The 24,730-nt window shown below is 55.3% G+C and overlaps 1 protein-coding gene across 1 annotated transcript in view; it reads left to right on the top strand.

Moving 5' to 3' along the window:
• The window catches only part of BCAS4 (breast carcinoma amplified sequence 4), a 56,479-nt gene that overhangs the window by 19,949 nt on the left and 11,800 nt on the right, over window positions 1-24,730 (top strand). Inside the window, 2 exon segments of the mRNA XM_055343121.1 lie at window positions 2,468-2,569; window positions 9,276-9,410. Coding sequence (XP_055199096.1) covers window positions 2,468-2,569; window positions 9,276-9,410 — 237 coding nt within the window.

The raw sequence follows: 24,730 nt of genomic DNA, 5'->3' as shown, positions 1-24,730 counted from the left end.
CCCCAGGCCATAAACCCAGCTGAGGCTTTGTCCCTGCAGAGGCCCAGACAGCGTTGATTCTTCCCTGACCTCTCCTTGCTCTTCTCAGCCGCGTATGAGGACGTGCTACCTCAGCCTGTGACGTGACCCCGTGAAGCGGGTGTGAGCAAAGAAACGTGTTGGGGAGGCTCTAGGGTGCGGTAGGCACTCTCGTTAACCAAAGGGGCAGCTGTGGCCCAGCTCCAGCCGACTGCTGTCACGTGGGACGTGGACTCCCAGGTGGCCAGGACACCTGCTGTTTCACCAGAAGCTAGAAATCTGGGCTTCTAAGGGAAATATCCTTAGTTTTAGATTGTGGCGCCTCGCTTGGGCGTGCTTTGGTTTTTCAGATGTGATGCAGGCACATGTGAAGACCTCTGGTGCCACCGGGAGCCTCAGACCAACCTGGATTGGAACCTTCTAGCTCCCACCAGGTAGCTGTGTGACCTTGGGCCGCCTCATTTCCTTTTTCTGTCTTTGCTCAGTGTCCTCAGCCACGAAAGGTTGAAGACGAGGTAGTTTCTGATTCACAGGGCCTGTTTTCTGCAGGCGAGGGTGCCCCGAGTGCTGGCATCATGCCCCTCCCACCCTTACTTCACCTCCAGTTCCCAGCTCCTGGTGGAACCACAAGAAAGGGTTGGGGGCCTTTCAGACCCCCAAGGATTACTCTCTATTCCGCCCCCCCCCCCAGGCACATGCAGCCTGCCACCCGAGCAGGTGTAATAGCTCCCTGGAGCCCCCAGTAGAGGCGTCTTCGGAGAGGGGTCTTCTTACCCGGCCCCAGACCCCCTCTTCCTTGGGGTCCTTCAGAGCTAGAGGAAGGGAAGGGCGCACTCTGTGAACCTCCTCTCTCAGCCTTCCCTTCACTCCAGTGGGTCGCTGGGACCAGACCCTCCTGATTTTCCTTGTTCTGGTCCTATTTGTTTCTTTAGAAATTAGCAGAAAGGGGTTGCCTGGGTGGCCCACACAGTTAACCGTCTGCCTTCACCTCAGGTGATGATCTCAGGGTCCTGGAATCAGGCCCCACATTGGACTCCCTGCTCAGTGGGTCAGTGGGGAGCCTGCTTCTCCCTCTCCCTCTGCCCCTCCCCCTGCTGGTACTCTCTCTCTCTCTCTCTCTCTCTCTGTCAAATAAATGAATAAAATCTTAAAAAAAAAAAAACTAGCAGAAAGAAAAGATTCGTGTTTGATTCACTGTGTTCTGACCTTGCCGTGAGTTATCTGCTCTTTGTTGTATCACTGCACCTTGGTGATTTCTCCAGAGCTTACTCTTGTGAGGGATGGGTATGTCTCTCGAAATTGGGCCTTGGCAGAAAAAGGGAAGATATCGAGGGCTTTATCCTGTCAAGGGTAAAAAATGCAGGTACCTGCAGGAGCCAGGCAGGATCTGGACCTGAGTGGAGGGGGCAGGGGTGGGGCATTAGGGAGGGGTGGCAACTGCATCACCAGAGAGCTCATGCCCCACCTAGGGGAGCAGCCACTGCTCAGCTCAGCCTTCCGTGCCTGGGAGACGTAGGCCAGAGGTGCTGACTTGTAAGACACGTTGCAAATTTTCAATCACTTGAATATTTTATTTATTTTTTGAATATTTTATTTTTAAAAAAATTTATTTATTTGGGAGAGAGGCCTGGAGAGGCCAGGTGAGAAAGATGGAGGGAGCAATGTGTGTGTGAGCAAGAGAGACAGAATGCCAGTAAGCTGGGGGGACAGTCCTCTGTAACCCTGTCTCCAGAGTGACATCTCTCCTTTTGGGCTGAGTCCTCTCTGTTAGAAGTGGGTGGCCAGGGCCAGTTCACAGTCCAGGGGAGGGGATCACGCAACGGGTGTGAGGGGCTAGGCTTGGTCCTTGGGCCCTTAAAGAAAATAGAGACATAGGTGACCGATTTCAGTGATCAAGGGAAGGATGTGGCTTCATAAAGGTCATAGCCACTTTTGGAGCCCTTCCAAGCAGAAGAAATTGAAACTTAAATGAGATGCGGTGTGTGGGAAATGAGTGCGGTGTCGACACGCAGGGTGCACTTGGATACGTGACAGCTGTGGTTTTCATTCACATTATTATGAACGTTAGTGATTATTATAAACTTATTAGTATGATTAATTTCAGTGCAGTGAAAACTTATCTCAACCTGGGTTTAGAGGAGAGATTTCGATTATTTCCGTTTGCTCCAGTGAGGTGGTTTGGAAAATGGGGCTCGTTCGTTTGGGACTGGTATTGTCAGGTAAATTTTGTGGGGGAAACCATTAGTGGTTTGGTAAGTAACACCGGAGCCGGTCTGGGTCCCCCCACCCCCCAGGGGCTCTGGGCTATTCCCAGCCCATCCCCATGCAGGGTGCCGCTCGGCATCTTGGCCATCCACGAGGGCTCTGCGGACCCTGGGCGACCCGAGAGGCAGGCAGGAGGCTGGGGTACCAGGGCAGGGGGCCTGATGAGCTGCTTTGTTTCTTGCAGATCAGAAGCGACACTTCACAGATCTTGGAGGAAAACATCCCACTCCTCCAGGCCAAAGTGACGGAGATGCGTGGCATCTATGCCAGAGTGGACCAGCTAGAGGTGTGTCCAGGACCATGAGCGTTCTTTGCAAGATCTGTGGGCTTGTTCTGGCTCTTTCATCCTCTCTTCCAAAATGCTGATCTGGCCTCGAGAGTGTCGGGCGTTAGACCCAGTGCAGGGGGTCGGTGGCAGGAGGGGGTCTATGCGTACGTGGTATTTTTAAAAATATGACAAATAGGAATTTATATAAAGTACCCCACATAATACTTAGGGTGCTTTTTATAAAAATCTGACTTTTAAGCCGCTTTTGGAAATTCAGAAGCTTCGATAGCACTTAACCCACATTTCTTTAAATACCTTAAATACATTAATCTCAAGATTTATTTCTCAAGGTATAAATACATAAAATATACACATCGTAAGTGTACGGCTCAGGGAATTTTTATACGAACTCCCATATGAGCATGACCCAAATTGAGAAGTTAGAACATTTGCAAGGCCTGGGCTGTATTTTATGGGGCCAGTGGCAGCTGCCCCTTGGATGGGGTCGCTCGTGTTCTGCTGCTTGCCACAATCCCCACCATGCCCTGTCGCCTCTCTGCTGACCTACCTCACCTACATCTTATTTGTGTGAGCACCAGGCTAAGCTGTGGGGTGTCTCATTTTTCTCCTTGCACTACAAAGTCAGTACCTTTGTTGCCCCAGCTCCCAGAGGAGGAGCATAGACTCCCAGGAGGTAAGCCACTTTCCCGGGGTCATACAGCCAATGCCTTGAAGCTGGGACTTGAGCTGGCATCCACGGGGGCCCCAGCTCTTAATTGTATGGGGGGGGGCCCTCAGCTTGGGATCCAGGCTCCTTACACAGGGAAGAGACCAGGAGGCTTGGAGGAACTTGCCATTTATAATCGTGCCCGCCTGGACAGAGAGGATGTGAGCCCCCCCGAGCCACGGAGGAAAGGAGCATGACAGCCAACGCTGGAGTTAGCAGAGAGTTAACATTCTTGTCAGCAGAGAATGAGGCAGGAATATAATTAAAACTTTGCCCTTGGAATAGCTGATTCATTTGAATTTTATTCCACACGTTTGACAGAGGAAAGAAAACGTGAAGATTTTTGGCCTCGTTGGGCTGGCCCGGCTCTCAGGCCCAGCTCTTCCCGTGGCCATCAGTCCACTCATTCTTACTGAGGGCCTACTGTGTGCCACGGCGGGGCCCCCCCAGTGAGAAAGACAGGTGCCATCCGTGGCCGTGCTTCAGCGGGAGAGACCCGACCACAGAGCACTTCTCTAACCGTCATCAATAACCAGACTTAGTGGCTTAACACAACATGGATTTCTATCTTACAGCTCCTGGGGTTGGAAGTCCAAAATGTGTCTTACAGGCTAAAATTGAGGTGTCAGCAGGGCTGGTTCCTTCTGGAGGCTCTAGGGGAGCCTCCGTGTCTTAGCTTCCCCTGCATTTCTCAGCTCATGGCCCTGCCTCTACTTCCTTACTTAGCTACTTCTCGCAGCTTCTCCCAGATTCTCTTTTACTCTGACCCTCCTGCTTCTCTCCGACGAGGACCCTGTGATTACCTGGGGCCCACCTGGATAATCCAGCATCATCTCCCCGTTGCAGGATCTTGAATCCCATCTGCACAATCCCTCTTGCCCTCTTGCCCTGTAAGGTAATATATTCATAGGTTCTGGGAATGAGGTCATGGACCTCTTTGGGGACCATTCTGTTGACCACAGTGGCCAAGGCTGATTTGCAGAGAGGCGGGTGCTCTGGAAGGAAGTGGCTTCTCAGGTCCCTGGAGGAAGAGGGGGAGAGGAGTGGCGTTGGCTGGGAGAGATGGGCAGGGGGCACTGCTCAAGCAGAGGCTCAGAGGCAGGAAGGGAGCTTAGCTTTGGGGCAGGAGGAGAGGGGGACATTGGAAGGAACCTGGGATGGCCAGAGTATGGGAATGTGACCAGAGTGGGCCTGCAGAAAGTTGGCAGCAGGAGCCCTGTTGTTCAAGTCATGAGATCCAAGGTCAGGATTTTGGCCTTCATCCCGAGGGATGGGAAGCCACAGAGGAGACGGGAGAGCCCCTAGAGCAGGGTATCCCTGCCTTGGCGCTGCTGACATTGGGGGCCTGACATTCTCTGCTGTGCGGTTCTCCTGTGCATTATACAATGTGTAGTGGCTTCCCTGGTCTCCACCCATGGCATACCAGTAGCTCCCCCCGCCCCTGGCTCTAGAGCCTCACTGCCTGGGTTCAAATCCTGATGAATGTGAACCCCAGCAAATCCCAAGCCTCTGCTCCCCTGTAAAATGGAGTGACAGCAGTGAGGCCCGTGAGCCTAACTCTTACTAGTATTTACTCGGCCAGCGTGTGTTGAACGCTCATTCTGAGCTACCCTGAGATGGGCGCGAGATTCCTTGTCCCCTGCTAGTGGCCGGTGGGAGACAGAGGACCCAAGGCTGCCAGAAACAGGGCCCGTCAGCCGGTTGTGGGGGTTGTAGAGCTCAAGGTCAGAGGTGAGCGTGCAGTGGCAGGCACAGACTGACCATGTCGGGCCAGGTCATGGAGTTGGGCCCTGTGCTGAGAAAGACAGGACCCTTCAAAGGGATCACAATTACTATTTCTCCCCCTACAAAAGTCCAAAATGATTTTCTTTTCCTTTTTTCTTTTTTTTTTTTTAAGATTTTATTTATTCATGAAAGACACAGGAAGAGAGAGACAGAGACACAGGCTTCCTGCAGGGAGCCCGATGTGGGACTTAATCCCAGGACCCCAGGATCACGACCTGAGCCAAAGGCAGACACTCAACAGCTGAGCCACCCAGATGCCCCCCAAAATGATTTTCTTGAAGCATTCCATTCAGAATGCATGGAACAGTGAAAATATGCTAAGAACGCAGTGTATCTATGAGCTTGTACAATCACCATTACTACCTAGTTCCTAATTTTCATCATTGTCCTGAAGAAACTCCACACCCGTCAGCCGTTGCTCCTCACCCCAAGCCCCTGGCAGCCACTTATGCATTTTCTGGCTCTACCGATTTGCCTCTTCTGGATGTTTCGTGTTAATGGAATCATATAACTTGTGGCCTACAATGTCTGGCTTACTTCGCTCAGGATAATGTTTTGGGGATTCATTCATATTGTTGTAGTACGTGTCTGAACTTAATTCACTTGTTTTTTTTTTTTTCTTAAGATTTTATTTATGAGAGAGTGAGCAAGAGAGAGAGCACGAATGAGAGGAGGGGCAGAGGGAGAGGGAGATGCAGACTCCCCATTCAGCAGGGAGCTCGATATGGGGCTCGATCCCAAGACCGTGGGATCATGACCTGAGCTGAAGTCAGGAGTCAGATGCCCAACAGACTTAGCCATCCAGGTGCCCCTGAACTTCATTCATTATCATGGCTGAAAATAATATTCTAGTGTGTGGATGGATACACCACATTGTGTTATCCTTCATCAGTGGAAGGGTACCTGGGTCCTTTCCCCTTTTTGGCTTTTAAGAATTATGCTGCTGTGAGCATTCTTGTCTCAGTTTTGTGTGAATGTATGTCTTCATTTCTCTCAGGTGAAAACCTAGGAGTGGAATGGCTAGGCCATACTGGAACTCTCTTTGGGAACTGCCACTCGTGTTCCAAAGTGACTCTAGCGTTTTTTACACTTAGGCCAGCAACTACTACAAGGTTTAAATTTTTTTTTTAATTTTTTTTTATTTATTTATGATAGTCACAGAGAGAGAGAGGCAGAGACACAGGCAGAGGGAGAAGCAGGCTCCATGCACCGGAAGCCCGACATGGGATTCGATCCCGGGTGTCCAGGATCGCGCCCTGGGCCAAAGGCAGGCGCCAAACCGCTGCGCCACCCAGGGATCCCTACTACAAGGTTTAGATGGAAATCACAAAGTCAGGTGCCAGCAGGGTCCAGGACCGTGCTGTGTGGCCAGGTGCTAGATGACCAACCCCAAGGCCCCTGCCCCTATTACTTCCAACAGCTGGAGCTGAGCAGCAGCTGCCCCCTTCAATGGGATATGAATCTCCAGGCTGCCACAGTCCCCACTCTGCCCTGGAGTGTCCCCAACATGGAGGCCAAGAGGCGTTTGCCTCATGTCGACCTCCTCTGGGCTGTTGCTTTCCTTAGAATAGAGATATTTCTCTGTAACTGGGCCTCTATTAAAAGGAGGACAAACTGGGCAGCCCAGGTGGCTCAGCGGTTTAGCACTGCCTTTGGCCCAGGGTGTGATCCTGGAGACCTGGGATCGAGTCCCACGTCGGGCTCCCTGCATGGAGCCTGCTTCTCCCTCTGCCTGTGTCTCTGCCTCTCTCTATCTCTCATGAATAAATAAATACAATCTTTTAAAAAAATAAAAATTAAAAATAAAAGGAGGACAAACTAAGCTGGTCTAAGAGGGTCATGGATTTGAAGCCAATGGGAAAAATACCTATTTCCCACTATGAGACCTTAGGAGACTCTAACGTTGTATCCAGGCAGGTGAATTCTAGAGCCCTATGGCCCTGGCCTTAGATCTGTCCCTCGTGTAGCTCTGTCCTCCTCCGGGCATCCATGACTTCCTCTGTAATGGGAATCTGCCTTCCATCCTGACGGAGACGTCATGAGGGTGTTAGGCCAGCAGCTGGCACATTCAGGTGCTCGGTGAGGACACTGCTGTGCTGGTGGCTGTTGCCACAGGCTGAGAGGTGAGTCTGTCTGGGACGGCCGCTTGCTGCTCCGCCCAGCTGGCCATGGACCCCCGCCTGTCTGGAGGGTCAGGGGGCTTCCAGGGAGCCCAGCACCACCTTGCTCTCAGATCTGTGCCACCTGCCAGGAGGGGCTTGGGGACCTCTCAGGCAGGCACTTGGGCTTCTCTCAGTTTTTGTATTAAAAATGAATACAGGGTGCCTGGGTGGTTCAGTCAGTGAAGTGTCTGCCTTCAGCTCAGGCCCTGATCCCAGGGTCCTAGGATCAAGGTGGGGTGCCCCGGTGCTGCCATCCAGGCTGTCCCGTACCTCTTTGCTCAGGTTGCATGCGTTCCCGTGTGCTCACACCCATGTGCCCACTTCCGGCCGAGCCCCTGCGAGGCCCCAGGCTCTGGTGTTGGCCTTGTGAACATCCCCGACACCACACCGGATCTTTCAGGACCTCCACTCTGGAGGCCAGACTCTGAATAAGCAGACAGGTGAGAAGACAGGGAACTGGGGTTCTCCATGATGACAGGAGGTTCGGAGGGTGAAGAGGGGTGAGAAGACAGGGAACTGGGGTTCTCCACGATGACGGGGGCCGTGGTAGATTAGGCAGAGAGGGAAGGCCTCTCTGGAGGGGACAATCGGTTCAGGGCCTGAAAGATGGGCAGCACTCCCCACCCCTTCCCATCAAGGACAGAGCAGGGCGGCAGGGAGAGAGCAGGCGGCAGGGCCCTGTGGTGAGTGGGGCCTGGCCTTTTCAGGGAACCCGAGGGAGGCCTGTGTTGCCTGGTGTGTGGGAGGAGGAGAGGGCAGGGCTGGATGGCGGGCTCCCTGTAGGCCTTGGTGGGGGGGCATGAGGTTCCTTCTAGCAAAGGGAGGCTCCCTGGGAGGGCCCAGCCCCGAGATGTCCTCCTTCCTCTTCCTGGTGAGAGAAACTCCCTTCCAGTCACTGTGGGAGCAAGGGTGGCCCACAGAGGTGAGGCTTTTCTGAGGCGGCACCAGCGTCACCTTAGCCATCTATGCACATAAGACGCACACATGTTAAATACATGTGCATATGAACACCCAGGCACACACGTGAACATGCTTAGATACACACATGCATAAGCATCACACAGACACACGTGTGCTGAGTGTAGAGAAAGGCATGAGAAGATACCACAAAAAAGGATGCAGATGAGTGGGTTGAATTTTTCTCGGCCTGCACAATATTTTTCTTTTAATTGTGGATTTATTGCTAATATTGATAGAAACTGGGGACTTTTCATAAAATCTATAGTTGTTTTTTTGTTTTGTTTTTTTTTTCCAAAATGATACCTGGCATTTATTGAACTCAGTATGTACTAAGCACTTGAGGGCTTAGCAGAGTTGGTACTGTTCGTGTTCAATAAAATGCTGTCATCATTATTATCAACCAATAGAAAAGAAAATTGAGGCTTGCAGAAATTAAGTAAGTTGCCAGACGACGCACAACTAGTAAGTGGCGCAACCTGGATTCTAATCCACGGAGTCTGACCCCAGAATGTTCTCATTCTCTCTCTCTCTCTCTCTCTCTCTCTCTCTGCAACTGGGACATTCTCATCAGAGGCCTGGAGCAGAGTGGCCCCCCTGGGCCTGGGCCCAGCTTCCTGGGCCATCCTCATCTCCACTCAGCCCCCCTTCCCGTGCTGGTCACCTGCCTGCCCCTTAGCAGCCTCTGAGTTTGAGACTCTCTCATATCCTTCTATTAAAGTGAACATTTTGGCAATTTCTAAAATGCTTGTTTTTAACAAAGAAGGCTTTGCAGGCTGATGGATGAGCACCTGAGTCCCTGCTCTGCCCTTGGCCAGCAGCATGACTTCGGTCAGGCCGCCCACCCTGAGCCTCGGTTTCCCTCCTCTGTAAAATAGAGGCTAAAGCTGGGGTCTCCATGGGGAGAAGGTGAGAGGACACAGTAGGGAGGCCATTACCCTTACGGCCAGGGTAGGTCAGGGTACGTGAGGGTGTCCCCACCGAGCAGGCCCTGGGTGACGTCCGCAGGCTGGGGCGGTGTGGCCGGACCGGGCTGCAGTCCGTGGCAGGTGTGGCATCCCCAGCCCTCCCGGCTCTCCCTTCTCCCTGCCAGGCCTTCGTCAAGATGGTTGGGCACCACGTCTCCCTCCTAGAGGCCCAAGTGCTTCAGGCCGAGCGGGACCACGGGGCCTTCTCGCGGGCTCTACGGAGATGGCTGGGCTCCACGGGCCTTCCCTCCTTTGGGAACGTGAGTATCTCCCCACCTCCCGCCTCCTCCCAGACCCCAGCGTGGGGAGAGGGACTCAGGATGTGAGAGTTCAAAGGGCACGTCTCACTTCCACAGACAGGAAATGGTGTCTGGCTGGCGGGCCGAGGGAGTGCTGGCCCAGGTGGCTGGAGGGGCTCGGTCCCTCCCTCAGGCGCCTCTTCTTGCCCTGAGCTTTGAGCTTCAGTGCTGTGACCACTTGCTTATTCATCCACCATTTATTGAGCGCCTGCTGTATGCTGGGCCCTGTGGTCCCTCTGGGGTTACAGTAGTGAGCAGGGACAGCCCCTGCCCTCCTGTCCTGTCCTTGTACACCTAAGGACAGGCTCAGGGTGACATTCAGAACTCAGTGTGGGTCATCCTTCTGGAGGCACGAGTCGACCTCCAGAGGTGTGGGGACGGTGGAGGGCCGGGGACGGTGAAGGGCCAAGGACAGTGGAAGGCCAGGGACAGTGGAGGGCCAGGGACTGAGGGCCAGCCTGCACGTAGCCCTCCGTATCTTCACTCCGCATCTCTGCTTCCCTGGGATCCTCCCTGCCACCCCAGAGAAAGGATCCTTGTATCCCTTTTATTGATGGAAACACTGAGGCTGGACTAGTTCTGCAGTGGAGACCTTCGGTGTGGAAGACGCCTCTGTGTTTGCAGCGTCTCTTCTTTGCTCCCCTGGCCCAGGGGATGCTGGGCAGTGTCTGGAGACACCCTGGTTGTGAGCTGGACGTGAGGGGGGCTGCTGGCATCTAATTGGTAGAAACCGGGGGTGCTGTGAATGCACAGGGCAGCCCCCCACGACAGACAGATCTAGCTCCGCGTGTCAGTAGTGCTGCGTCTGAGAAACCCCGCCCCAGGCGGCCCTCTGTCGTCGTAGCAATGGTTTCTGTCCCGTCTTTTCGAAGCGAGAGGTCCGCTGGCTCCTCTGGCACCTTATTCTCACACTAGTCTTTGGAGGAAGGAGCTTTACCATCGCCCCCATTTTACAGATGGGGAGACTGAGGCTCTGGGAAGTTGAAGGGATTTGTCGGGGGCCACACAGCCTGATGTGACAAGACTGGATTGGACCCGGGTTGACCTGTCCAGGGCCTTCCCCTTCACGCCTCAGCCAGCTGCCCTGTCCTGCCCCTCAGGGGGTCTCTCACTGTTCCTGGGGTCCCCCCTCCACTCCTCCGTCCCTCTGCCTGTCCGCACAGCTCCACTTCGTTGACCGTGTTCCAGGCACCGCACCAGGCATTCCGTGCATGCTGGTTCATTTACCTTTCCCGTCCGTCATGTGCACTGGGCATCAACAGGATTCCGATTTGATAGACAAAGTGGAAGTTTGGAAGGCTTCGGGGTTGCGGTCTTGCAGCCCATGACAGCACGGAGCTGGTGCACTCGTTCTGTGTGGCCAGGCAGTGTTATTTAAACAGCGTGACTTGGGATGCCTGACCGGGCTTCGCTGACCAGTCCCTGCCAGGACCCCATTGCCCAGTCTTGTCCTAAAGCTGCCCAAGGCATGTGCTGTTCACTTGCCCGCCTCCAGGTGAGTAGCTTGCCCAAGGCCAGTAACAGCTAGACAGTGGCCTCACAGGTCTCATGGTCTAGAAACTCCTGTTGATCCTTCAGAGCCCAAGCTAATGCCACCTCCTTGCGGAAGCTCTCTGGGATTGCCCCATTCTCCAGACAAATGCAGTCTTTCGGCCTTCCAATGATGATGGAGGCAGAGCTGCTTCTCTGTCCTCCTCTCCCTTGAGCTATGGTGACTGTTCTTTGGTAAGCGGGGACCCGCCCAGTCACGCAGTGCTCTGCCCACTGATGGCTTAGAAACACATGAGGGGCCGGGAATCAAGAGGACCTTGACTGCCCGTGGCCTCCAGCAAGTATCCTCACAGTGAGGCCTGCTGGGCCCTTGGCCGTAGCACTTTCCAGACTTTTTCTGTGATCTGCAGTCGTCCCCATGAGGTTGGCACTAGGGTCCTCATGTAGAGGCGGAGGCCAAGGCTTAGAGACGGAGAGTCCCGTATCTGAGCTCAGTGCTGGGGTTAGAACTCAGGCCTGCAGGCCTCTGAAACTGGGGTTCCCCTGCCCACTCCTGCAGCAGGATCCCGCATTCCCGCATGGGTGTGGCTGGGCATGCTGGGACCTGCAGCCTCTCATCTCTACCAGACTGGAGGAGGGGGGCTCCCCAGGCCTACCTGTGCTGACTTGTTCCAGGAAGTACATTCCAGCCAGGGGTGGTGAGTCATTCAGCAACCCTGCATGTTAATCTTGGCCCCGGGAGGGCTTTGTCTGGGGCAGGTGATGCAGTGTGTGCATGCGCGCATGGGTGTGTGTGTGTGTGTGTGTGTGTACGTGTGTGCACGGACCCAAGGACTTTCAGGGCTGCACCTGCATCCAGAATGAGAGCAGGGGAAGCCCTTCTAAAATAATGGTTACCACAGCTGTGTTGGGGCCCTGACTCTGCAGGCAGCAGACATCCCACCCTGTGAGGTAGTTCCAGTCATTGTCCCTATTTTACAGAGGAGGAAACTGAGGCACCAGAATTGCTTATCCACCCAAAAAGTAGTGAAGCCGGGTTTCAGATCTGCGAGTGAGGCCTGGGTCCAGGGCAGGTAATCTGTACAGCTTGGCCCTGCACCCTCCCTGTGCCCCCTTCTCTACTGGGACCACCGTCTGGGCCATGAGGTTTCTCATGGAGCGCCAGGATGGATTCTCCCAAAGCCAGGATTCCACACCGGCTCAAGCTGGTTCCCCTCAGTAAGTCCACACCAGGCCTTCCTCCCCGCACAGTGTGAAAGCACCCTTCACGGCCCCAAATTCCATCTCCTGCCCTTCCTCACCCTCTTCAGACTCCCTCCAAGGGTCCCCGAGAGCCCCATGGAGTGAAGGGTAGGGCAGGGGCTTTCAGGTCCCACTTGGCCCCATGGGAATGCTGGCAGGGGTCCCATCCCTGTAGGGTGAGCCGTAGCACTCCCCTGCAAGCCCACCATCCATCACTGCCCGCCGTGACCCCTCTGGGGTCAGAGGAGGGCTGGGGACCTCCTCATGGGGCCAAGGAGGGTGGGCACTCTGCTTTCACCCCTGCAGCTGGGCAGGGGCTTTTTGGGGTATGTTTTTCACCCTTCCTGCTATTCCATGAGCTGGAACAGGGGTTCTTGGGGAGGGCAGAGGGGCACAGAGAGAAAATTGGTTCTTGTTTTTATTAGCTTGGCCAGCACTCCCTTCCCTTCTTCCCACACTCCTCCTCCTCCCTCCTTCCTCCTTTGTAGATGTAGTGGGAGGCCCAAGGAGGGTTAGGGCAGCGGGGCCGGGGTCTCCCGGCACACCAGGAACAGGGCCAGGAATGGTCCCTCTGCGCCCAGCACCAGGGACCTAGAACCACCCCTGCTCATCTGACTTGGTGCTGGCTGTGGCCTGGGCTGGCCTGAGGGGGCCTGGGTGTGCCAGCCTGAGGATACCACCTCATCACAGCTCCCCGGAAACCCAGGCCTTTCACCTCTGACCGAGCTGCCGGAGAAGCAGGCCATGGGTCCGCAGACGATGCGGGCTGGCCTGGCACCCCGGCCCTTCTGTGCCCAGGTTCAGAAACGTACATGGTCCGTGCTAGGATTTGGATGCTGACGCACATGTTTTTATGGTCACAACAGTCTACATCTTCATGCTGTTCGTGAAAGTTTCTCATTGTACTTTTGTGGTGATGCTTACAACATTCCAAGATTTTTAACATGTAGCCCTTATAAGCATGGTACTTCTCTCTCACTGTCGCTAGGCCCCATCTCTGGCCTGTTTGGCCGTGTGTCTGCGGACAAGTCACTTAGCCTCTGTGAGCGTCAGACCGCTCCACTGCTGCCTCACTGACGGAGGCTCAACCAGGAAAGCTCTGCTTGCTGGGAAGCTAGTTTGGTGTTTGATGCAAAATGACAAAGGCCTCACCAAAGCAGTGGGAATAGAAAGCAAGAGAAAAACTCCAGAACTCTCAGAAGGATGGTTCTGATTCTGAGCATCGGCCAATCCGAAAAGCCAGCTTTGTCTGGAAATAACGGAGCCACCCAGGACAGACTGTGACTGCTCAGTGGTACGCAGGTATCGTGGCCACGCTAACCCAGAGCCAGCCCTGCGGTGGCACGCACCATTCTCAGCTGGTTGACACCCCAGAAGGTGTGTGGGGGTGCTACTTTTATCCCCATTGCACAAGTGAGCAAACTAAGGCCCAGAGAGGTTAAGTTACTTGCCCAAGGTTACATAGCTCGGCATCAGGATATGAACCCATTTTCTTAACTCGTCCTCCCTTGCCTTGGGAGAGAGCTGTGATTTCTTCCCCCAGAAAGCTTGTGTCTAGTGTGAGAATACAGGCAGTGACCAAATCCTAAGAAAATTCAGCACCGAGTCGTTTCAAAAGGGGACCTTGGAGAAGGGTGCTCCTGGCAGAGGGGACTCTGAACACAAAGAAAGGCTCAGGTGGGACAGCTCGCGGTGCAGAGCAGTGGCACGAAGGACAGTGTGGTTGGCTGGGTGAACAAAGGGGAGAGTTGGGGGACGTGAGGTCAGGGCCAGATTAGGCAGGGTCTCGGGTCACCCAGAGGAGCTTAACACTATTCTGAGGGCAATGGGGAGCCACGGAAGGGTTCATAGCAGTGGGGGCGACATGGTAAGTCTGGTTCACTTGGGGAACCACCAGGCCTCCTTCTCTACCCTGAGCCAGGGCTGGCGTCCGGGGTCGGCAGCGTCGTGTTGAGACCTGAGCAATGTCGTGTGAGAACTGAGTGGGGTGAGTTCTCTGAGCTCCAGAGTGCAGGCTGAGGAGTGGGTGTCCTCAGCCTAGAAACGTCACATGCTGTGCCCTGAGCTCGCCGGGGTCCTTACCTCCCTGGGCCTCGGGGCCTCTGTGCAGTTGGAAGAAAGAGCAGAGGCTCCAGGTGGGGGATCCAGGTCTCCCGGACGAGTGTCTGGGTTCCAGAGACCCCGCCTAAACAGGCGGCCCTCAGCTCAGGTCAGCACAGAGGGCCCCACACACCTGGGGATCTTTCTAGGCATGTGTGGAACTGGAAGGGGGCGTGGAACTGAAGACACAGGGACACAGGCCCGGAAGGGCAGGGAAGCCCATGTCAAGTGTTGTTGCGTGTCCCCTTGGCCCAGGCCCAGTCACGGCCAGTGGCCACCCCTGCTGTCCTGCAGACCACACGGGGCCCTCCTCTCTGTGCTTGTGCCCCGAGGTGCCGAGCAGCCTCCCTAATTTGTTTGTTTTGTTTTCTGTCGAGCCAAAACATCTTGTTCAGGAGGTGTCATTTTGATTAATTTTCTGGTGGATAAGAGTGTGATGCTTTCCAAGGAAATCTCTTTGGCTAATAGCGAAACCACTTGGGACCAAGTCCCGACACCCACACGGAGCCAGAGGCTGCCCGGGCGGCCTGCAGCCTGGCCTGGCCTGCCTGGCCCACCTCCTCACCCTAGAAAAGCCCACGGGGCCACCCGGCAGCGTACGGGAGGGGGTCGCGGGCTGCGACACAGTAAGGAGTAGTGGGGACTGGGGCAGATCGCAGCGCCCACGCCTCCTCTAAAGCGGAGAGGTTGTCCAGCGGCTCACCGGCATCCTGGCTGGAATGAAGCGGCCAAGGATGGCCGGATTTTCCCGTGTTGGAGAGAAAGCTGGACGACGAGGGTCTTACGCGAACCTTCTGATGTCTAAAAGTCAGCAACTAATTTTTCTACATGGTAAGTCCCCTGGGAGAGAGCTGTGGCACCTGCGGGTCGTGTCCAGCATGCTCCCCGGCTCTGGATTTCAGGCTGAGGGCCCGTACCTCCTAGAGGCTTTGGAACCAGGGAAGAGTGAAGAGGCGTCAAGTTAACTTCTCTGCACCAGCCACAGCCGGGGCCCTCCAATCTTGAGTAGCAGCGTGACTCACAGCCGGCGGTTTCAGTGAGCATCTACTTGCTCCAACTACTAGAGTTGTACTGAGCGCACCTGTGAAGGGCTCTCCGCACCCTGTCTCAGCTTCCCCTGACAACCCCAGAGGGAGCCGTTGTTACTCCTGTTCATGGAGCAGGAACCTGAGGTTCAGGGGGGTCTGTATACTTGCCCAGGTCGAGGAGCGTAAGTGGCGAAGCCAGGATTTGATCCAGCTTTGACCTTGTTCCTTGTTCGGTGGATCTGTCCCCTCTCTGTGGGTTCTTTCTAAGGACCAGGACCCCAGCCTCAGTGGCTGTGGCTGTACAATGAAGAGCCTTAGGTCAAATCTGCCCTATCAACGCACGTTCTTTGCCCAGCCTGGGGTGTGTGTGTCTGTGTGTGTGTGTGTGTGTGTGTGTGTGTGTGTGTGTGAGTGTTCAGTTTGAATGAGTTGCCAGCATTCAAAACCCACATTTCACATAAGAATCTGTACTTGTTTTCTCTAGAAAAAGCTGAGGTCTGGGCTCCCAAGCAGCATCCCAGCCGCACCACCCTCTGGCCCAAGTCACCCCTGCTGGGTCCCTGCCTGTGGGCCTTTGAGTTGCCCATGCACGTGGAGCACATAGTAGGTGTTCAGTAAATATTAATCAGTGGATGCTCTCCAGGCTCCCATGGCCCTTGAGGGCCTCCCCCGATTTCTCTGGAGGCGGTCTCCAGGCAGAGCAGAGCAGGTGTCCCCGCCTGCCCCTCTCCACTGCAGCCCGGCAGCCTCTTGGGCTTTCCTAGAGGTAATGGAGGCTGTGGGCGGAGCAGCCCTGCCCGGGCTGGCCTGTAGGAGTCAGCAGTGCCAGGCTCGGTGTCTCCTCCCTCCCTGCTCCCTGCTCTGTGCACCCCCAGCTCCCTCCCCACCCAGCCCAGCAGAGGGAGGGAGGGAGGAGGGGGGAGGCTCTGGCTGGCTGGGGCGCCTCCCCCTCCCCCTCCCCCTCCCTCGGCCCAATCCCCCTGGAGGGGTGACTCCCGGAAGGAGGCATGGCTTGGCTGGGGCTTTATCTGGCAGTGGAGGCCGAGCCAGGCACCAACACAAAAAAGGCAGAGGAGACTCCAAGGCTCCTTCTCCCCGGCCCTGAACTGGCCTCTTCTTCTCCTTCTGCCCCATCATCCCTTGCGGTGGAAATACAACATGAGCAGATGGCAAATATTAACGCAACAATGGAGGGCTGAGTGGCGCTTGCTCGGTCCCCAGCCCCCCACCCCCACCCCACCAAACCGGGCCTCAGTGAGCTACAGGCTCACACGTTCATGGATCTGTGTGACTCCAGATATTTGGTGGCATGTGTGCCAGGGAGGGACAGAGGGCTCCTGGCAGGCTGGTTTGCAAACAAGATTTTTTTTTTAAGCATTGCATTCCTGTTAAATTTTTGAGGGTGACTGAGAAGAAGGTTCCTCTCAACAAGGAGGGGTTTCTATTTTGTGAGGGGCTGTTCGATGAAGCCTAAGTGGGAGCATTCCAACTGCTCCCTGGCAGGTGGCACACAGTGCGTCCTCTACAATACCCTCCCTGCACCCTGCCTGGTGATGTTTATTCCAAGGCCAAGTCGAATGTTACCGCCTCTGGGAAGCTACCTGTGTACCCCCAGGCAGCATTCCTTGGGGCTCCCAATTTCCTGTCCATTCCCCTGGTGTCCTAGCAGCTAGGGGTGTCCTCTGTATTTTCACCTGTTGTTCCCCCAGACTGAGAGTTCCTCAAGGATAGGGACTGTCCTATCTTTGACTTAGTAGTGAAAAGCCAGAGCTCTCTGGGCTCTCCTTTGGGCCAGCGGAAGCCAGCACTTTACCTGCCCTGGCTGGGTTCATCCTCTTGCCCACCTGTTACATAGAGGCTGTTACCATTTCCGCTTTACAGATGAGGAAACTGAGGCTCAGGACAGTTAAAACATTTTGACCTAACCAGGAATTGGTCCTGGAGCCCCATGATTTTCATGCTCCAGAGGTCGAAATTCAGACCCTGGGATCAGGTGGCCCTAAGTGTTTTACAGGGGGTGGGCAGAGACTGCCCAGTGAGAGGCGGGGGCCCTCAACTCCAGCCAGGAACTAAGGCTCTGAGTGGCCTGACCTTGGCCGCCTTCTTCTTCTTCTTCTTTTTTTTTTTTTTTTTAAAGAGAGGTTGGGAATACAGATTTTTATGTGAAATCGATTGATTTTGAAAACTAATGAGGCTCAAAGAAATCTCAGGGGACCTCTTGGCTCCCAGGCCTCCTGGAGCGAGGCCTGCTGTGGCATCAATGCCTGTTTACTGAGGAGTGGGAGTGTCCCCCTCAAGGTCACCCTTCATAGAGAGCTTCTGCCCTCCTGGTTCCCATGTGTTAATGCACCCCTCGCCCCAAGAGTGTAGACCAAACTCCTGGGTACTTGGAGGGGGGTAGTTGAGAGCATGGGTTCAGACCAGGGTTTCACATGCTTGGCACTACTGACATTTGGGGCCAGGTCCTTCTCTGCTGTGGGGCTGTCCCATAGCTCATATGATCTTAGCAGTGGCACTTGTCTCTGCCCAACAGATGCCTCCCTTTATGACCATCATAAAAGTTCAGAAATTGTAAAAGTCCCTGGAAGCAAAATTGCCCTGAGTTCAGAATCTCTGGCTCAGATGAATGACAGTTCTCAGAACCAGATGATAGTATGTAGGGCTCAAAATCATCACCCCATCTTTGCTTTCTTGTGTTTCCTGTAAATATGGAAAATTTCCAAAATAAGGAGTTTATTTTTTTTTAAGATTTTTTTTTATTTATTAGGGAGAGAGAGAGCATGAGTGGTGGGGAGGGGCAGAGAGAAGGAGAAGCAGACTCCCCACTGAGCAGGGAGCCCAATGCAGGGCTCCATCCCTGGACCCCGGGATCATGACTTGAGTTGAAGGCAGTTGCTTCACTGACTGAGCCACCCAGGCACCCCCAAAATGAGTTTAAAAGCGAAAGCATGGGTTCTAGAGCCCAAGAGCCCTGGGTTTGTGCTTTGGCAGAAACAGGGTCTTGGAACAGGGTCTCACCTTTCCCCTCTGTGAGATGGGGGAGCAGTGCTCAAACCTCGTGGAATCGGGTTGAGGGTTTCAGCGTGCAGGATTCCCTCTTTACTTGGCAGATTTCTATCGGGCACCTGCTGTGACGTGAGCACTGTTTGGGTGCTGAGGCTCCTAAATCACTAGGAGAGGAGCCAGGTGAGGACTCTTGCATGGCAGACACTGTGCTAGGTGCTCTGGACTGAACTCGGGCCTCAGTTCCTGCTTGCTGTAGGGAGGTGGGCAGCCATCACTGGCCCATTTTATAGAAGAGCAACTGAGGCAGGGAGAGGTGGAGCCGCTTGGCTGCAGTCAGCGGAGGAGGGTAGAGAAGCGGCCCCGATGCCCCCAGCCGTCTGGCTCCAGAGCACCTGCGGCATTGCACTGAGCCTCGGGGAATCAGGACTCCTGTGTGCGGCCCTCAGCACGGGCCAGCGCCTGGCTGCTGCTCTGTGAGCGTGGGCTGCTGGGATCTGTTTTGTTTTGTTTTGTTTTTAAGATTTTATTTATTTATTCTTGAGAGAAAGAGAGAGAGAGAGAGAGAGGGGGGGGGCAGAGGGAGGAGCAGGGAGCCCGACATGGGACTTGATCCCCGGACTCCAGGATCACACCCTGGGCTGAAGGCAGGTGCCAAACCACTGAGCCACCCGGGCTGCCCTGCTGGGATCTGTTTTGCAGAAACTTCCTTTTTTGAGCGACTCAGGATCCCATTGGCACCCCACAAGCTTGTGCTAAGCTGCCACCCATCCCGCCACTGGGATTGAATGGAGCAGCCCCCTCTTCCCCGAGCCACTTCCCCCCAGGGCCGACCTGGCCGAGGTGGAGGCTCAGAGCAGGCTCCTTGGCACTGGCCTGGCCTGAGGACATGTCCCAGGTGAGGCTGGGTCCTTGGGGGACAGGGACCAGGGGCATCTGAGGTCCCCCCTGAGTCCCCACCACATTGGACACACTGGGGGCCTTTCTGGCCACCATGTGGAGAGGTCAGCCCCTGTCAGGTTCCATGTCCATCTGGATCCCCGTCGCTGAGTCATTCATCTGCTCGTCTCTGCCTCTCTCCATGTCTCTCTTCTTGGGCACATGCACAACACAAAGCCTCACTGTGCCCCTTGCCCCCCACTCCCTGTCACCCTTCCCTCCTCAGGCAGAAAGACGGGGGAGTGGAAGGGTCACCAGGTCTGAATCTGGTTCTGCATCCATGGACTGGGCTGCATGACGCCTGCTGCCCCTCTCAGAACCCTGGCGTCCTTGGGGACGTAGGGTCACCGTAAGAGGGAGTCCTGCAGTGACACAGGGTACCTGGAAGCCATTAGTAGTGAGGGACAGCTGTGACCCAAGCTCCAGAGGATGACAGAATGATGAAACCAGGTCCCTGTCCCAGCTCAAGGTCTCCCCAGAAGGTAAAGCTCCAGGGCAGGTGCTATGAGCGGATAAATCTGAGGGGCGCTGCATGCCTCCGACTGCCACCCGTGGCGGAGGAGGACTGAGAGGTCAGGGGAGTGGCTGCCACGGGAGAGGGAAGGCCTGGCTGGGTGTGGGGTGGCACGGTGCTCCTGGGCGAGGGTGGGCCGCCGCCCTCAGCCCCCCAGGTTCTGAGGGACGTGGTGCGTGCAGGTGAGCCCTTCCCTGGCTTGGATGCCGCTGATGCCCCACTGCTGGGCTTGGGGCGTCTGGAGGGAGTGTGATCCCTTTGATGCCTCAGGAGCCGGGGAAGCGCTTGAACTTGGCTCTGATCATGGTCAGCTTTCTTCTGAGAAAATAAACCACGTCTCATTAAGCAGTAAATTCATCCAGGTGCCTGTTGCGGCTGATACCATCGCACCTGGTCTTGCTGCCAGACCTAAAGTCGAGGCCAAAGTTCCCGTTACTTGGAGAGTCCTAATAATTAACCTGGCAACCTCAGTCGGAAGGGGGTGATTGCTGGCTTTAGTGAGGAGCAGAGAGGGGCTGTTTCCAGGCCTGGTGGGGAGGTGCCCACCGGGATCTGGGGTGGGAACCTGGGCGCTGCGGCCTGGGCACCACCTCCTCCCCTCCTGTGCCTGGCACCTCTTAGCTGGCTTAGACCTGGCTCCAGAGCCCTCGCGATACCCTAAGGAGTGTGGGGGACAGAGAGGGTGGGTAGGAGTGGCTCAGATGGCATCGGTCATTGGTTTGAGAGAAATGGGAGGCCGCTGGCTGCTCTTGGGGCTGGCTGCCAGCGTCCTGGTGCCTGGTAGTGGCCTCCTGTCGCCTGTCACTGGCCAGCAGGCATTTATTGAGTATATACTATGAGCCAGCTGCCTTGGTTGATAAATGAACCATGCCTTTGGTGGCTGGGAGATGTCCTCACACTTAGAATTTTTGAGGCCCCTTATTATTAAAAGTCACTTTTACACTGTACTAGAATTGGCTCCCACAACTGTGATTTAGTTTAAATGTTCATGTTTTGAAACTGAATGCATTTAATACTAAAAATGCAATGTTATGAAATTGTTCGCTTGGGCTCTTTCTAAGCTGCTGACGGTATTTTAAAAAGACTATGAATTCGGGGGGGCCATAATGATGAAATTGGTTCGGCAACCATTGGGCACTTACTGCTTTCTAAGCGCTTTGCAGTTATATGGGGCATAACACCCGGTAAAGTAGACACTAGTATTGGCCCTGTTACCAGGTGAGAAAACTGAGGCACAGAGATGTCAAGTAACTTGGCCAAGATCACACAGCTGGGCAGGGGGCCCACTGCCGTCCAAGGGATTTGGGCGTGGGTGGACAGTTTCCTGGGCTGGATGAAGGGGCCTGCTCTCAGCGCTGGCACCTTCACGGGGGCTTCGGAGAGCGTGTCACAGGGCAAATCCAAGGCCCTCTGTGATGCCCTCCCCCTGCCCCAACCTCCACTTGCACACTCGTTCCCCAAGGAGCATGAACCACTTTGGAGGAAGTGGGCAGATGGTAGGAAGCCCCTTAGACTGGCCCCTAGATCCCCAGGAGGCCCCAGAAAGTGAGCTCAGCCTCCGCCCAAACCCTGTTACTGGTTTTCTCGAGAGTGTGTTGGGGTGTGTGTTGGGGTGCAGCGTGGCCCGCCTGCAGCGCATCCTCCTGGGCTTCTCTCCCTTGTACCTTGGGCTTCTGCTCTTGCAGCCGGCCCTGCCCATCCCCCTCTGTGCTGAGGCAGCCACTGGTCTCTTCCTCCCCCACATTCCCCTGTAAGTCCTCCTCGGCTGCTCCAGGACCCCAGCCCTTCACCCCCTCCTGCCCCAGCCCCTGGGCCAGACTTAACTCCTTTTTTAAAAATATTTATTTATTCATGAGACATACACAGAGAGAGAGAGAGGCAGAGACACAAGCAGAGGGAGAAGCAGCCTCCATGCAGGGAGCCTGATGCAGGACTCGATCCCTCTGGGACCACACCCTGGGCCGAAGGTGGCACTAAACCGCTGAGCCATCCAGGGATCCCCCACTTAACTCCTGTGATGCCAGATCTCCACGGACCTCCCCTCTGTTCTTCTGTTCATTCGTACATTCATTTCTTCATTCGTTCATTCAGCAAATACTCAGCCACCCACCTGAATGAGCTGGTCGGTCTTTTGGATCCTCCGAACCCGGGAAGGACAGACTCTATCCATGCCCCCCCACCCCCCACCGGCAGCCCACAGTCTAGTGTCCCAGGGGATGGAGATGTGTGTCTGAGGGCAGGAGGTGGTCAGGGAAGGCCTCCCTGAGGCGGTGAGGAGCAGGTGCAGTGACGGAGCCGGGGAAGGGAGTGTGCAGGCGTCTTGGGCAGCTGAGGGAGCCCGGAGACCTGGGCGGGCAGCCTGCGGGAGCCAGAGGTGAAGGTGGAGGGAGCGGAGGGAGCAGATGTGGGCCGGGTGCTGGGACTCCGCTCCAGAGGGTTTGAGACGGGCCTGCATCCGGCCTGCGTGCCCGAGGTCTGAGCCGCTGGGATGGTCCAGGGAGAGATGCTGCTGTTGGCCTGGACCAGGGTGGACCAGCTGGGGCTGGGGTGACAGCGCCTCTTCTTTGTGCGTGTGGGAGGCAGGGCGTTTAATTGAACTTCCTTATTGAGACAATTATAGATTCACACGCAGTCAAGAAATAACACAAAGCCCTGTGTGCTTTGCCCATTTTTCCCCAGTGGTAGGTAACATTTTGCAAGACTGGAGCACAGTATCCTGGCCAGGTGCTGACACCGGTCTTAGGTCTCCCAGTTTTACTTGCGCTCGTCGGTGAGGGCTCTTCAGCTTCTCTACAGTTGTATTATTGGTTCTATACATTTTTACATCCTTTAGGTTTCCGTCTCTGGCTCTCTGGTCAAGATGCTGAACGTTTCCAACATTGTAGGGATCTCACGCTGTCCTTTTGTGACCACCTTCACCCCTGCTCCATCCCCGACAGCCACTAATCTGGCCTCCGTTTCTAAAATTTTGCTATTTCAAAAATGTTCTATAAATGGAATCCTACACCGTGTAACCTTTCAGGATTGGCTTTTCTCGCTCAGCATCGTTCCCTGGAGATTCATCCAAGTTGCCATGTGACTCAAGAGTTCGTGTGGATGCGTTTGCAGGTAGGGCCCCCCTCGAAGGTACAAGTGTGGGGGCTCAGGGCTGGAGGTGTCCAGCATGGAGCAAGTGGCTTTAGCCCTGAGGCCGAATGAGATCATGCAGGGGGGCAGAGAGGGTCCAGGTGGATGCCCGAGCACCAACTGATGAAGCATCCAAGTGCACCAGGCACAGGGATATAGCCAGCCTAGACAGACAGACAGGCAGATGAGGTCCCTGTAGGTGGGGTAGGGGTGCCTCGGGGCTGGGTGTCTGGGGTGGGTGTGAGAGAGGGAGTGTGCTCAGGATTTCTCCCTTCCTCCCTTTTCTGTCTGTGCAGCCAGAGGCCTGGACCCCTGAGAGGTCACTGGCTGGGCTCTGTGGTGCAGGGTTTAGACCAGGGTTTCCAGAAGTCCTAAGCAACATGGGAAAGGAGCAAAATGTTGCCCCTAAGGTGAGATGGAGTCCCTCCCGCAAAGACTGGCATCTGTCCTTTGGGACTATTATTTCTTTGACAGAGGATTGGGGCTGGGGTGCTGGGGTGGCCAGAGGGGCTTTCCTTGCTGCTTCTGGCGCAGTGACCAGGCTGGGGTCTGGAGAGGTCCTGTGTGCACAGACTGGCTGGCGGGATCCCACCACCATCTCCTCCCCCCGGGCCACGTTCCCAGCCTGCCCCCACCACCACCTCTCTGGTGTGCCTCACTTTCCTCCCTGGTCCCCATGCTTCCCTCTCCTATTCCATCTTACTTCTCAACAGCATCGCTCTCTCCCCATTTCCCCCACCTCCCTCCTCCCTTCCATCAGCTTCTACTTTTTCTGAGCCTCCCATCTTGGTTCCACAGCTCTCTCTCTCTCATGTGTGTGCATCTCTCCACCTTCTGGCTCTCCCTCCCGTGGTCTGTGTCTCTGTCCCCATCCCTGGTTACCCCTGCTCTCCCCATCTCCTTCCTGCTCTCTTCCTTTCTCTCACTCTCAGATGTTATTTTCCAGACCTTGAAAATCATCCCTTGTCACTCTCAAGGAGGGGCCTGGTGGATAAAATGTCTTAATCAGACCCAGACAGCGTGGTGGGGGAGGAGTGGTGAGCTCCTGGGAAAGGAAGCGAGTGCTGGGGCCTCGGAGATGGCATCGATGCCGATGCCGTGGCCACAGCCCGGGCTGCCCACTTGGAGGAGGAGGTTTGTAAGCCCAGATGGTAGCTCTGAGGGCACCAGGGTTGAAGAAAGGATGGATTGATAGGAGGCTCCCAAGGCTGCCTGGATGCCCGGGACAAGGGAGAAATGGCACAGGTGACAGTCTGGGCCGCGCCTCTGTGGCAGGTTCCTTCGGCTCCCCGGAGGTGGCTGCTCAGCCCCCAGGGGAAGAGTCTTTCTCCAGGCTGGGCAGGGGCATGGGGCAGGCAGGTAGGTCACTCCTTAACACCTGCTGGTTCTGGTGGACGCCTCTGTTCTTGCCCTAATAGCTTGTTTATTTGATGGAGAACAGCTGCCCACGTTAGGGACCCTGACAGAATGGTTGATGGAGTCTGTGTTTGCTTTCTGCTTCCCAGAGCTAATTGGTGCTATTTTCAACATTCTTTTGTGGAGCCAACCACCTTTGAGGCCAGCCAACAAAACCTCCAAGGATTCTATTGATAACCAGCATCAGAGTGAGAAATGTACCGTTCCCGCATGACAGTAGCCAGCTGGGGACCTTAGCCAGCTGTTGATAGAGGCCATGGCCACACGTCTGGAGGTGGACCACCCGTGGCTGGAATCTGGGCATAACCATGCCTCCTGCGGGGAAGTGGAGAATCTGTTTGACAAGGTGTGAACTGAGCAGACCCCTGGGAGGGGGTAGCTGGTTTGATGCTCTGGGCTGGGAAAGAACCTTCCTTTCCTTG

Source organism: Nyctereutes procyonoides, unplaced genomic scaffold (genome assembly GCF_905146905.1).
Source record: "Nyctereutes procyonoides isolate TBG_1078 unplaced genomic scaffold, NYPRO_anot_genome, whole genome shotgun sequence".
Taxonomy (NCBI): Eukaryota; Metazoa; Chordata; class Mammalia; order Carnivora; family Canidae; genus Nyctereutes; species Nyctereutes procyonoides.
Note: the sequence above shows the minus strand (reverse complement) of the source record. Positions and strands in the feature narration are given on the sequence as shown.